The sequence below is a fragment of the Neophocaena asiaeorientalis genome, unplaced genomic scaffold (genome assembly GCF_003031525.2).
Source record: "Neophocaena asiaeorientalis asiaeorientalis breed wild unplaced genomic scaffold, Neophocaena_asiaeorientalis_V1.1 scaffold230, whole genome shotgun sequence".
Taxonomy (NCBI): domain Eukaryota; kingdom Metazoa; phylum Chordata; class Mammalia; order Artiodactyla; family Phocoenidae; genus Neophocaena; species Neophocaena asiaeorientalis.
This window is the reverse complement of record NW_020175186.1, coordinates 2,235,745-2,251,685: the sequence shown is the minus strand read 5'-3', so window position 1 is coordinate 2,251,685 and position 15,941 is coordinate 2,235,745. Positions and strand designations below refer to the sequence as shown.

The 15,941-nt window shown below is 35.4% G+C and overlaps 1 protein-coding gene across 2 annotated transcripts in view; it reads right to left on the bottom strand.

The window, feature by feature from the left end:
• The window catches only part of PRMT3 (protein arginine methyltransferase 3), a 131,729-nt gene that overhangs the window by 104,085 nt on the left and 11,703 nt on the right, over positions 1-15,941 (bottom strand). For both annotated transcript variants that reach the window (XM_024764690.1, XM_024764691.1), the window contains 3 exons: positions 14,517-14,661; positions 9,938-10,003; positions 112-233 (listed from right to left, as the gene is read on the bottom strand). In XM_024764690.1, coding sequence (XP_024620458.1) covers positions 112-233; positions 9,938-10,003; positions 14,517-14,661 — 333 coding nt within the window. The remainder of the gene's footprint in view (positions 1-111; positions 234-9,937; positions 10,004-14,516; positions 14,662-15,941) is intronic.

The following is a 15,941-nucleotide window of genomic DNA, read 5'->3' as shown; positions in this document are numbered from 1 at the left end:
AAGACAAGTGTCTTGAGTCTGCATTGGATAGCTATTAAAGACAAGAAAATCAATTGATATTAATCATTAAATTTAAAAATAATCTTAAGTCAAGCCATAAAATGCATCTACCTTATGATATGCATTGCCTGGTAAAGTATTTCAGACTGATCAACTCCAAGAACCTTCTTTGCCCCAGCTTTAGCAGCAAACATAGAGAGAATTCCAGTTCCACAACCAACATCCAAAACTACCTGGTGTAATAAAAAAACAGATGTTACCGAGAAGGTCTAATACTTTAAATCCTATTCATATATGATGATGTTTCTGGCTAGGAATAGATAACAAAATTTAAACTTTACCGATCAAATATGGTAATAACTTCTCTTTGGGGAAATAGAAAATATAATTATATTAAGTTGTTTTAAATTCGTAACAGTGTTTTGGCCACAGTCTGCTGCAATCAGATGCAACAATGTAAATTTAAGAAATGTTTTATATGAAATAAGCAATTCCCACAGACTTATTAAGGGGGAATTAGTCTCTTTTTTATTTCCTTATTGTATGTATGCTCTAATTTAGGCTTAGTAATTCTAAATTTTAACAGAAATAAACTTTCTCAAGTTTGAGTGGCAGGAATTAAGCAAGATAGCCTGATCCAGTACAATTTAAAAATGGTTATAAAGGAATCATGAATGGAATATTACTCAGCCATAAAAAGAAACAAAATTGAGTTATTTGTAGTGAGGTGGATGGACCTAGAGTCTGTCATACAGAGTGAAGTAAGTCAGAAAAAGAAAAACAAATACTGTATGCTAACACATATATACGGAATCTAAAAAAAAATTGGTTCTGATGAACCCAAGGGCAGGACAGGAATAAAGACACAGACGTAGAGAAGGGACTTGAGGACACGGGGCAGGGGGATAGAAGGAGAAGCTGGGACAAAGTGAGAGAGTGGCATGGACATATATACACTACCAAATGTAAAATAGCTAGGTAGTGGGAAGCAGCCACATAGCACAGGGAGATCAGCTCGGTGCTTTGGGACCACCTAGAGGGGTGGGATAGGGAGGGTGGGAGGGAGGCACAAGAGGGAGGGGATATGGGGATATATGTATAAATATAGCTGATTCACTTTGTTGTACAGCAGAAACTAACACAACATTGTAAAGCAATTATACTCCAATAAAGATGTAAAAAAAAAAATAAAGGAATCATGGATATAGAATATTGCCATAACCGCTCCACTTCCAAAATTAAATGTTCAACTCATTTTAATAATACAGGTACAATAAAAACAAACTGGCTTCTAGAACTCAGTAACTTGAGAGTTTAATTTTTAAAAATGATATTATCATTGGTGAAAGAAATAAGAAGAACCAAATTTAAGATGTTATTGGGGATAGGCAGGGAGCAATTACTTCTAATCAAGAATTTCACACGGTTCTTCCCAGAACAGTATAGTGAAACCTGCTTGGTTCATAGTAAAAAACAAAAACTAATTACCAAGGAAACACATTCAGCAAAATACTCAGAGGTACACTAGAAATTACTGAAAACTGTAGTGCCTTAAGTCTTTCATTACCAATGACCTGAAACCCTATATACTTGTCTCAAAATATGAAATTATTTCAGTAGTCTTCTACTGTAAGTATTCACTGAGCATTACTAAGTGCAGGTATTGATCATGGTGATGGGGTACAGCAACAAACAAGACCAAGTCCCTGTCCTAATAGAGCTTACAATCTTGTGGGGGAGACAATGAACAGACCAAGAATAGAGAATAAAGAACAGAGAATGTTAACAGAGAATAGTAGTGTTATAAAGAAAACTCAAGCACAGAGTAGAGGTTAGAGCAAGGGGCGGGGGGACACAGTCTTTTAGAATTTTAGATAGGTCTGCGAATACTTCTGATACATGCGAGCAGAGAAGGAAATGAAGTAAAGGAGCGTGCCAGGCAAAGATCTGGAGGAAGTGTCTTCTAGCCATATAAGATATTAAATGCAAAGCACAAGATTCCAGGCAAAGCAAGTAGGCCACTGTAGCTGAGCTGGGTGAGAAAGGTTCCTTGGCGGTGAGATCAGGGTTAAGCAGGGGTCAGATCACATAAAGCCCTTGGATTTTATTCTGAGTAATGGGAAGCTACTCCAAGAAAAACAGAACTAGAATTAAGAATCTATTATATTTTTCAACAATTACTTTTTCACTAGGTAAAACATTCATACAGTTTAAACATCAAAAAGTGTATTTCTTATTTATCCTTCAAAATAATTCTTATGCATATACGATGCAATACTATATATGTATTTCCTTCCCTCCTTTATACAAATGGAAGCATATTATACCCACTGTGCTACACATTGCTTTTTTCCTTAACAATATAATTTAGAGATCTTTCCATATCAGTTTATAGAACTTCTTTCTCTTATATAGCTGTATAGGATTCCGTATCTTGGTTGTACCATAATCTACTGATCCAGTTCTCTACTGATGGACATTTACGTAGTTCCTGAAATTTTACCATGACAATCAATGCTGTAAATAACATTATACCTAATCCCATTCATACATGAGTAACTCTACAGATGTACAAAGGAGTAAATCTATTCCTAGAAATAAAAACACTGGGTCAGAGAGAATATACATATTTGTAATTCTGCTAAACATAAATTACCCGCCATATGGCAATTCTACTCATGAAGACTCAAATCAGCAATGTGTAAGGGCCAATTTCCTCACAGGTGACACTAGCCCATATAATCAAACTTTCAGATTTCTGCCAATATGGCAAGTACAAAATAATGATATACTGGTCTAGATTTAATGTGCATTTCCATTATCATGAGGCTTTGCAACATATTTCACATGTTGTAGAGCCATCTGTAGTTCTATGTGAACCATCTATTTTAGCCTTTCTCCATTTCTCCACCAAGTTGTTAGTCCTTCTCTTACCAAATTTCTCTTATCAAATTTTATCAAATAAGAGTTCTTTCTTAGTTAAGAGCAGACCTTTGTAATATGACTTGCAATGTTTTCTCTCAGCATATGATTTTTCGCCTTTTGATTCTGCTTAAACTGATCTTTGCTATGCAGAAATTCTTTACTAACAGTCAAACTCATTAATTTTTTCTTTTAATGGCTTCTGGATTTTGATCATAATTAGGCCAACTTAGCCCATATTCTCTCCTATTTCATTCACACTTCCTTCTGGTACATTTATAGTTTCATTACTACAGTTTTTTTTTTTTTTTAAATCATAGTATACACTAAGGGGTATGGTTCCAACTTTACTTCTGTTCAGAAAGCTAACCAATTGTCCCAACATGTTATTAAACAGTCTGTGTTTGCATCCCCCTGAAATTCACACGTTGAAATACTAACCCGCAAGGTGATGGTATTAGAAGCTGGGGCCTTTCGGAGGTGATTATGTCATGGGGACAGACAAAACACACAGAAATTTTAGTGAATGCTGAAGGTCCCTGTCTCAATTCATTCAGTATGCTATAACAAAAATACCATAAACTGAGTGGTTTGTAAACAACAGAAATTTATTTCTCACAGTTCTGGAGGCTGGAAAGTCTAAGATCAAGGCACAGGTTGACTCTGGTGAGGGCCTGCTTTGTGGTTCACAGACATGACTTTTTGCTGTATCCTCACATGACAGAGGAGAGGAAGGGATCCCTCTGGAGATCTGTGTATATTTTGGTTTATTTCTAGATTTTTATTCTGCTCCATTTATCTGTACAATCATGTACCAATAATTATTCTAATTATAGAAGCTTGGCAGAATTTCTGTCTAGTAAAGCTGCTCCACCCTCACTGCCAATTGTTTTCACAGTGTTTCTGGACAATTTTATATGTTTATTTTCTCACAAGAACAAGAAAATCAGCTTGTCTATGGTTTCTTCGTTTTCTTTTTAAGTCTTAGCATTTTTATAGGGATTGCACTAAAATATAAATTTATGGAACACAGACAATTTTATTTTGTGTTTTCCATTCAGGAACATGGTATGACTTTCAACTTGTTTAAATCATCTGTTATGTTCTTCAGGAGTTTGGGGTTTTAAAAAATCTTTTTCATCTAAGTCCTGCACATTAGTTAAGTCTGTTCCTACACATTTTATCTTCTGTATTGTTTACTAGTGTAAGTGAAGTTTGTTCCATTATATCTTTTTTTTAAAATTAATTAATTTATTGATTTTTGGCTGTGCTGTGTCTTAGTTGCTGCACGCGGGCTTTCTCTAGTTGCGGCGAGTGGGGGCTACTCTTTGTTGTGGTGCGCAGGCTTCCCATCGCGGTGGCTTCTTTTGTTGCAGAGGACAAGCTCTAGGCACACGGGCTTCAGTAGTTGTGGCATGCTGGCTCAGCAGTTGTGGCTTGCAGGCTCTAGAGTGCAGGCTCAGTAATTGTGGCGCATGGGTTTAGTTGTTCCACGGCATGTGGGGTCTTCCCGGACCAGGGTTCAAACCCGTGTCCCCTGCACTGGTGGGCGAATTCTTAACCACTGCGCCACCAGCGAAGCCCTGTTCCGTTATATCTTGAAAATATAATACACCAAAACTGACTCCAGAAGAGACAGAATCTAAACAGTCTAATTTCTACTGAAGAAATAAGGTTGCCAAAAGGCTACTGCTCTAAGAAGGACGAGCCCAGATGGCTCCACAGGGAGAATGTGACTGTTCCTGCACACGTGGCCTATCTGGGTGAGTCAGCACATTTTAACATAACCACTTCACACACAAGAAAGTTTAAAATTGTAAGATGCAGTCTATACAACATCACTGCAAGCAAAACTATTTTTTAATGTTACAAATAAAATATATTAACCACAACATCAAGAAAATACTATAACACAGAGCATATATATTTATAGTATGGTTATAGTATATCAGTTTGAAATATTATGTGGCATAAAATATAAAAATATATATAACACGGGCTTCCCTGGTGGCGCAGTGGTTGAGTCCACCTGCCGATACAGGGGACACGGGTTCGTGCCCCGGTCCGGGAAGATCCCACATGCCGCAGAGCGTCTGGGCCCATGAACCATGGCCGCTGAGCCTGCGCGTCCAGAGCCTGTGCTCCGCAACGGGAGAGGCCACAACAGTGAGAGGCCCGCGTATCGCAAAAAAAAAAAAATATATATATATATAACACAATAGTAAGTGATAACTTCCCAAGAACTTTCATTGAAATAAGATATTTGCAAAATTAAAAAATTAAAAATAAAAGATCAGTGTGGAATTTAGAAGTTTGATAGCACAGGGCTTTGGCAATGGTGTTTGGGAATATCAACACCCACACACTGTTTCTGGAAAGACAAGCTGGCAGCACTAAAACCATCCTGGGTAGAATGACCTAGGGAGGCCACTGCTAGGAATTTATCTTATTATTCTACTCTCATATTTATAAAAAGATTTTTAATATTTTATATTTTTACATGCAGCATTATTTCTAATATAACTTAAAACAATTTATGGACAATTTTACATTGGGTTTTTGAGCCATTAAAATAATGTTAATAAGGGATTATCTTAGAGAAATTGCTGAGCTACAAAAGCTAAGTACAGAAGGGTATGTATCATTTACTCCAATTATAGTGTGTGTTCTTTTTTAAGACTATACATACACACACATATATAATTTATATACATATGCATATATATATATATAATTCTTCTTCAACCTTTTCTGAAGGAAGGAGAGCCTCAGACAAGGAATGTAACAGATCCAGAACCATAGAGCTGGTAATTTGTAAAGGTAGCACTCAAAACATACATAGGTCAATCTGCTTTTTAAAGCCTATATTTAAATTATATTTTAAATTATATACTAATTATTTATTACATCTAGCTCAGATTTAGGTAGTTGGGCAAATAAACTAAAACCTGGTAGAATCAAAGAAAGAGGTAGAAATGAAAACAGAATACACTAACATTATTTTATAAAATGATGAAGGAATGTGATTCACTGTTTCTAAAAAAAAAAAGGGAAAAAGTGCATCAATTTTAACTTAGATAATAATCAAAAGCATAAAAAAGGCACCTGTGAATTTCTTCAATGAACTACAAATAGAAATTAATTATGAGTGAGTGATAACACAATTATACCACCCAAAGTTAAATTAAATCTGAGAAACCATATGTCCTCCACAGGAGGTTTGTGAATTAAAACAATATTAAGAAAGAAATGAAGGAAAGGAAGTAGGAAGGGAGGGATGGAAGGACAAGGGAATGAAGGAAGGAAGACATTTTAAATTTATAAGCACCTTTTTGAAAAATAAATCTCTACCATTCACTAAATAATATGATACAGAAGCTAGTGCTGTGATATGAAATTTGTCTACCTAATGGAGATAAAAGCAAACAAAAACAATGGTAATAAAACTTAAGAAAACATGTTATTTCATACATTTTTTAAAAGAACTATATTTAAATAATTTCATGAACATGTTCTGTCATGGCACACAGAAATTATATGACTTATATACGAAAAATAGTGTTAATTAAAATATGACTAATGATTTTTTGCGGTACGTGGGCCTCCCACCGTTGTGGCCTCTCCCGTTGCGGAGCACAGGCTCCAGACGCGCAGGCTCAGCAGCCATGGCTCACGGGTCCAGCCGCTCCGCGGCATGTGGGATCTTCCTGGACCGGGGCACAAACCCGTGTCCCCTGCATCGGCAGGCAGACTCTCAACCACTGCGCCACCAGGGAAGTCCACTCATTCTATTTTAACATAACAGTTTCAAAGTGTAGTGGCACAGGGTTAAGGGCACTAGACTAGGACTAAAACCCTCGTTTGTTTGCTTTTTTTTTAGCTGCCTGTTTTAGGGAAAGTCAATTAACCTACTGGTTTCAAATTTCCTCATGTGAAAAATAGAGATGAATACATACCTGCTATGAATACACCATATCGGTATATTGTATAGCAACAATGAGACAACATACTTGAAAGTATTTTATAAATTATCAAATGCTATTTAAATATGTGTCGTATATTTTTTAAATCTGTAGTCATAGTATAATATAAAGAAAAGTATCCCAAATCATTTAAAAATATGAAAGCTCTAGATTACTTAATATTATTAATTATAGAAAATTATATCCTGAATATACTTCAAAGAGTTAGAAATTGACACACATATATTTTACATCACAGTATACTTTTGAGAAAAAACAAATGCCAAGCAAAATTAATTACACATTGATAAATTAAATGAAAGCATCTTAGGCAAAGTACTAAGGAAAAATACTCCCTGTTTATTAGTAAGCCCCTTTCTGACTTGGGCAGATTTAATCTCTTCAGTAAAAGCAGTAAGTGGAACACAAAATAATTAAACTTTCTATGTGTTCCATGGTCACGTATTTTGTCCAAAAATGTGTAATATATACAATATTTCTATAAGACTGTTACAAATGAAAAATTAAAAGCAGAAAGGGACTGTGTATAGGTCTATGAACCCAGTAAGATGTGCTTCATATACATAGAAATATTCATAATTACTTACTTTCCCAATGATTAACCTTATGTTTACTAATACTTGTGCCTTCTCAGTACTTTCTTACATAATATAACACAAAAGTCTATTCAGAGCATATTGAAAAAGAAACTTCTAACTACTTTTACTTAAGGAATTCTTATGGCATTCATATCAAAAAATATCTTTAAAAAGATGGCTCAAAGAAAGAAAATGATAGTGCTTTTATAAAAACAAAAATCATAAAATTTTAGAACCAGAAAGGTTTAAAAAATCATTTTATTTTTATTTATTTTTATTTTTTAACATCTTTATTGGAGTATAACTGCTTTACCGTGGTGTGTTAGTTTCTGCTTTATAACAAAGTGAATCAGCTATACATAAAAAATCATTTTACAAGTGAAGCCCACAGAGATTCACCACTGTCTAAAATTACTATGTAGATGGTTCCTAAGAAGCCAGGCAGGACTAGTTATTCCCAGACTAGAACATGGTTAATTTCTATACAACATATTAAGGAAAAAATAAAATAAAAATCTAGGCAAAATCGAACTGTAAATATAAGGCAACATTTTTTTTTTTTTTTTGCAATACGCGGGCCTCTCACTGTTGTGGCCTCTCCCGCTGCGGAGCACAGGCTCCAGACGCGCAGGCTCAGTGGCCATGGCTCACGGGCCCAGCTGCTCTGCGGCATGTGGGATCTTCCTGGACCAGGGCACGAACCTGTGTCCCCTGCATCAGCAGGCGGACTCTCAACCACTGCGCCACCAGTGAAGCCCAACAATGTGGTTTTTTAGACAAATATTAAATAAATTGTTTCAGCACTTGGGTGTAAACATAAAAACTATAAAAAAAATTCTTAGTCTCTGCTGCAAAAACATATAAAAAGCATACAAAAAGGTCAAGTATAAAGAACTGATAAAAACTAATACTTTAAAAATAAAATAATCATTTGTCTATAGGGGAATTAGCAAAAACAAAGAAACACACACCATCATTACCTCATAGGTAATGCTTTGGCCAAAAGATATCAGAGCACCATATAAATTTCGTAGGTCCAACTTGGCTAGATCACAAGTGAAACACTGCTCTTAGGAAACAGGTATGGAAAATGAAAAGCCAATCTACATGATATTCCAAACAACATAAAAATCAGGGAAAGAGCTTTTCAACATATAAAGGTTGTTAATCACTGCTGCAACATCACGAAAAGCTCATGAAATCACCTGATAGAAGTATCTTTTAAATGGAGGTGAAAGGGGAATTATAAAAACCTGATGTTACCAATATACATGTTCTTGAAGTAGAAAGACTGCGGAAAAATTCCCAAGCAAAAGTATATAAGTGGCAGAGACGATAATATATTTGACTAAATTAGTGGACTAATTTCCAATGAGGAGGAACAAAAACAGAAAACCTGAACTTTTAGATAACCATGCCAATGTAGAGAGGGAGGGAAGGAGAAAGTGAAGAAGAAAAATGGAAAAATTCACAAGGGAGGAAAAACAAATGACACATTTTTAACACACCCACCCATATACAAAGTGAAAGATCATCTTTGAAATAACCTGAGACAGTATTAACACTAACTGTAAAATTTAAAGTAACTCAGGGCTTCCCTGATGGTGCAGTGGTTAAAAATCCGCCTGCCTATGCAGGGGACATGGGTTCGAGCATCGGTCCGGGAAGATCCTACATGCTGTGGAGCAACTAAGCCCGTGCTCCACAACTACTGAGCCTGTGCTCTAGAGCCTGCAAGCCACAACTACCGAGCCCACGTGCCAGAATTACTGAAGCCCGAGCGCCTAGAGCCTGTGCTCCGTAACAAGAGAAGCCACTGCAATGAGAAGCCCGCACACCGGAACAAAGAGTAGCCCCTGCTTGCCGCAACTAGAGAGAGCCCACATGCAGCAACGAAGACCCAATGTAGCCAAGAATAAAAATTTTTTAAATTTAAAAAATAAAGTAACTCATAAAAGGGTAAATAAATGAGGTTTTAAAAGAAAGCACATAAAATAAATTGTACCTTATAATATTTGACCCTACCCACCAATAATGACTTCTTAAAATTATTAATTTGTAACTAATTAATACAAACTAAAATAATAATTAAAAGTGCTTTGATACAGAGCTTATACATTTGAAATGAATAGGAATCACAGTAAATCAAAAATATGGTTTAAGCAAAATTATCTGGATAAGCAAAGTTTAACTAAGCTATGTCACTGTAATTAATTAATTTAAAAATTAATTTTAATTAATTTCAATTTAAAAAAAAGAGTATATTGAATGACAGCACCAATCAGCATTTCTGTTATCAATATACTGCACCACAGGGCAGCATCATAAAAGTTTTCCATGAAATAAAGCCAGTGTACATGAAATCAACTGCTATCACAGTGATGACCTAAAGAGAGGATTTCTGCTGCCCAAGATCCACATGAAAGGTACAATTCTGTAGTCTGTGCTACTCACCTTATCTTTGAAGATATGTGGATTTTGGTATATAAAATCTCGGTAACTTTCTGTTCGTACTTTGTCCTAGGGTAGAAAGAGGAAGACATTGTGTTTACAGGATAGTCTGAACAAATAAAAATATTTAAGGAAGATATTTGCTAATTTATCACACACTTCTAGTTTCCATAGCTACATTTTGCCTGGAAAACCAAGCCTAATCTTTTTTTCCTAAAAGAAAATAATAAAGAATGGAAATAGCAACAACACACAAAGAAAACGTTTAAGAACAACACAAAGTCAAATAAGACCTAAGTTCTTAAAAATGTACATATTCTCATCTTGACATGCACTGTAAGACTTCAAGTGATAATTAATGCTAGTAGAAGATGAACATGATGTTTTACTCCTTTAAATAGGGCCTGGAATCTAGAGCCTGATTCCCTGTGTAGAACTATGTTAAAATATGGGAGGAAAAAACCAAACTAGATAGATGTAAAAGTTACAGTTACGTATGAAAAATGCTCAACTGAGTATAGTTTGCCCTGGCCCGGGAAGATCCCACATGCCGCGGAGCGACTGGGCCCGTGAACCGTGGCCGCTGAGCCTGCGCGTCCGGAGCCTGTGCCCCGCAACGGGAGAGGCCACAACGGTGAGAGGCCCGTGTACTGCAAAAAAAAAAAAAAAAAAAAAAAAAATCCACTATGGAGTCTCACAAGACCTGTGACCAAGGCAGGTACTGAATGTTAACATTTATGTTGGTGCATGAACAGAGCTGATTTCCTTTTAAATCACCTCAGCTGAGACACATGCTGACAGCAAATTCAGCAGTAAGGGGCTCTGCTGCCAAGTGAGTAAAATGAGTATGATAAAAAATAACTCAGACCGGGAATTCTAGTTTTCGGTTTCACCCTAGGTTTAAAAAAAAAAAAAAAAAAAAAAGTAGTTACACTAAATACTACAACATAAAACTTTACACAGTCCATACCCTCCAAAAAAACTTTTATGCCAATACTGGGATTTTAAAAAAACGTACAAAGAGGGGCTTAAATTAAAAGGCAAGCTGTTTTACTTAATTGCTGGATCTAAAAAAGGGAAATTCCATAATTAATTCCATGTTTTCTGATGGAATTACTTCTAATTGCTTTACAAACAAAATTTTAAATCACATTTTAAAAACTGAAATCTTTCCCTCAATGTATTTTAAGAATTACTATGGGGCTTCCCTGGTGGCGCAGTGGTTAAGAATCTGCCTGCCAATGCAGGGGACACGGGTTCGAGCCCCAGTCTGGGAAGATCCCACATGCCGCAGAGCAACTAAGCCCGTGCGCCACAACTACTGAGCCTGCGCTCTAGAGCCCATGAGCCACAACTACTGGAGCCCACGTGCCACAACTACTGAAGCTGAGCCTAGAGCCCGTGCTCTGCCACAAGAGAAGCCACTGCAACGAGCCCACGCACCGCAAGGAAAAGTAACCCCTGCTCGCCGCAACTAGAGAAAACCCCTGTGCAGCAACGAAGATCCAATGCAGCCAAAAATAAATAAATTTTAAAGAAAAGAATTACTATGAGAACTTAATGTTTTAAATGAATTTAAACATAGTATTAATTAATTTAAAAACTGTCTTTTAAAAAAAAATACCATTTCATACATTTCTACCATTTTTATACCCTTCTTACACTGTAACCAGTGATTTTTGCTGACACAACAAAACCTACAAAGGGTGAACATCAGTCAAGAAGGCAGTCACTCGGAAAGCTCTCACCAATCACACTGCCTCGCCGCTGCTCTAACTTAATCACTAGCATCCCAACTCCTGTCCTAAATCCATGCACTGCTGCTCAGCTCAACTACAATCCTTTATCCAGTCTCTTCCTACATATCCATCTGCTTTTGCTCATATGCTCATCCTGGTGCAATGAAATTCAATGTCTACTAAACAGAGTGCTGTGGACATAGCAGAGCTTCAATTTAATAAATGAATTTTTGAGAGGAAAATTCACTAAACATGAAAATTCAAACAAATCAAAGACTAGCCCTCAAACCATTTCTAAAAATTTATTCTAACAAAAGACTAACTCTTCAATATAAAATAAGGTAATAAACAGAAATAAAGTTGTCTTTTGCACTAACCTAGTAAAACTAAGAAGCACAAAAGAATAAAATTAGAGGTCCAATATTAAGAAGACAATCTTTTAAGGCTAGTACAGTGTCATGGAATAATTCCTACCAATATTAAAACAATTTAAGTATAAGACTAAAGACAACAGAAAAGTTATGTATTATAAATTTTACCTATATAAGTAACAGTATGTTTTAAACGTATAGGCTCATGAAGGTGGACAGAATGCAAGAGTCAGCTGCAGATACAATGAGGAAAATGCAGTAATGAAAAATTAATGGTACTATAATCTGTGATAAATGTTCACCACGATGAACAATGTTTTACTTGGGGGTAAAAAAAGGAGAGTGATGCATCTCCGAATTATAACATTAGCAACAATGACTCTTCTTCAGAAAGATAAAGTGGCAAAGGATTCTGAAAGTTAATGTCCACTACTATCCCGTTATCTCTAGAATTCAAAAAAGTTATCTTCACCTTGACTCTGGAAAATAAGATTACAAACTGTCTTTATTTATAATTATAATCACAACATATGCCAAAAAAGTGTCATTAAAATACCTGTGACTAGTAAGTAACAAAAAATCCAAATAATATTGTTATAAAAGCAAGGCCAATTCTAAGCATAAAAATAAGTCCTGTATGCATGGCTTCTCAATTTTAATTTATTTATAAAGATCAGGTGAGACTCCAGTAGTAGCACAACCTTGAACAAATTATGTGTGCTAAGAACTGTTTTGATAAGAAACAGAAGAAATATTGCTTGATATAAGGCACATTTCATATTCATCCACAGTATGTAACTTAACAAAACATAAAACGGACAAATAGTTCTTTTTGAATGAAATATATCCATATTTCCTATGAAGACTTAATCAAGTTATCTCCAAGGAGAAGGTGGTTACATTGTATAACAGCAAAGGGGAATTAAGTCATGGAAAATTATATTAATAAGGAGTCTTAAGTGATTCTCTAAAAGTGAAAACACAGCGCTGGAAACTTCCAGCTGGAACTTCTTAAATATATATGTACATCAAAAGGACTTAAAATATTCCATCAGGTGTAAAGATCCTCTAGTTGTTGATACAGAGCTACAAGCGTCCAGGACAGAGATTTGGAAGTAAGTCCAAACTGGATTTCCCTGATGACTGTACTGAGAGCACTCAGATGTACTATCTTCTAGGAGTCTCAGTAACCTTATCTGTCTGAAAAACCCAATACAATTTCCATATCAAAAGCATTAAAGGTTCATGGCATTTAAATTGATGGGGTGATTTATAACGGCAAACATGGGCTTAGATTAACTCCTTTAAAGGAAATATTCTAGACACAATAAAATTAATTTTAACAGAGAAAATGGAGTATGTCAATTTCTTTTAAACAAATTCACTCTGGACTTAATTTATTACTTAGCAACAGTTATAACTGTTATTTGTAATGCTATGCAACTACCCAAGTAACAACAAAAAGCACAACCAACTGTGACAAGTCATTAGCAAAGAAATGACATGACATTGCTTTAAAAGACTCCAAGTAATTACAATTACTATTAATCAGCAAACCTCCACTCTGTGATCCTGCAAAACTGACTCAACAAAATATATACTCATTAACTACCCCTGGTTATCTTAAATGGGCATGTTTCAAGGAACACAGTCTTGGGGTGTCCGTAAAATAAACCAATCTTTTGAGGAAGGATTCAGAAAGGAATTTTTCGTTTGTTGGTTTTTAAGAAAAAAAAGTAGTGGCATCTAAAATTCACAGAGATAAACATTAAGTTTTCAGTAATTTTTACACTCCAACATTTATTTTACTCTAGTTAGATATTTTCAGTTTTACTGAATTAAAAAACCATTTTGCTATTTTATAATCTATAATACATGATAAAATGTACATAATATACCAGGTATACCCAGAAATCTACTTATAGTTTATATGGACATTACCATTATAAAACTTAAAACCAACCAAATTCAAGTATCTGATTTAGGAAATTCTTCTATATAGCAATGATTTCAAATGTAAAAAAGTAATGCCGTAACAACTGTGAGAATTATTTATAATTAACTTTGTACCAAAGAATTATTATTCGCCCCAACTAAAGTCAGTACTGCTAATTAAAACACTAAAATTAATCATTTCCTTCACATATTAAAAGGCAAACGTATTTTTCTTCCTATTTAAAAGTTGCTCTTGAGAAGACTAAAATCGTCAGCAATTTTTACGAATGTTCTATTCCCAGCAAAAGGTAATCTCATAATAAAGATTAATAATGATCTTAAACAGAATTTACAGCATCTCTGATGCTTCTATAATCTTTTCAACGCAAGATGAGCTATCAAGCACCAAAAAGATTTAAAAAGCAGTTCTCAAAAAAACCAGAAACCAAAAAAGCAGTTCTCCCATATGTATTAAGAACCTTTTTTACTCTATTTTTCCTTTAGTATGGATTTGGTACATTTGTGCTCTTTCCTAACCTTTAGCATTTCTTCATGTATCCCATAATGCCCGTATGAGCTGAAATAAACGCCATCCTCATCCTCCTGGAGGTCTGCAATGGCAGTTGTAGATGACGAGCAGGTTCTGACATCTGCGTTCATCACAAAATCCTGAGCAAATTGTCTGTAATCAATTTGAAATACACCCTTGAGACAAGTTTACTGGACCATGAAAAAAGGAAAGGCTAGAGGCTGAGGAAGAGGAAGGGGGAGGAGGGGAGTGCGGGGTGTGATGAGCCTTCTAAATCACATTCTGTCTTAAGCAACGGAAAGCTCCCCCTGCTAGATCTTAAGCAATGACATATTCAAACCCAGTTGGAAGCATTCCTTCTACAAATCACAAAAGCACTGCCAACTGCAGGCTATGGCTGTTTTATCTTTCAAGTGAACAAAGTAAGCACACTATGACTTTATTCAACTTTATTATTTCTATTGTTCCAAAATCTTATTTTAGCAGCTGAATCAATATAGCATATTCCAATGCTATGAATATTCTTTAAAACCATAGTATCTCATGGAAGGGTTATATAGGTAGAAAGCAGACCCAAACTGGGAATTATTTACACACATCAACACCATCCGCTCAGGCTCTAAAACTCAGTTCCTTTTCTGATAACAACGCATCAAGAATCTATGAGGTATATATGGGAGAGAAGTGTAAAGAGGCACATAATAGAGTTGCTGCTTACGAGATTACCCAGCATAAAATCTCAGAAAAAGGGAAACTACAATCAGCTATACTATTTTTCCTGCTGGACATTCTGGCAAACCATCAAAAATGGGTAATTGGGCAACAGCAACCAACTTACAAATCTAACAGATTAAGCTAGAGGTATGTACACTTGGTAGTAATGCAGAATCTCAGACACCACCTACTTCAGGCCTCCTGAATCAGAATCTAGTTTAACGAGACACCCAGGTGATTCGTATGCACGTTAAATTCTGACAAGTACTAAGCCAGCAGAATATTAATTTACTCACTAGAGAAAACCATCCTATGTAGCTGGTTTTCTGATTACATACTTCATCATAATTATATTGTGATTCTTTAAAAACAAAAATTTCAACCCTGTATTTTCCACAAGCCTAAAAAATATTAATCCCTACACTTTAAAAAGTCCAGGAGAGAAAAAGTAAAATGGAGAAATCTATTAGAAATTCAAAGGAAGGCAATATCAAAGAACAAAAAGCACTCAAGAGAAACACACTCCCCAGAACAATTATCATTAGTACAAAAGTAATTATAAAGAAACATAAGAGGAAAACTACAGAATTTTATGTTAATCAACGACATCCACAATGTATAAAAAATACTGCGTACCTTTAATATTATTGAAATTAAATATCTACACTGTGCTTTCCAGTATATGAAATATTTTACCATATTCTATCTTTTTATGAATT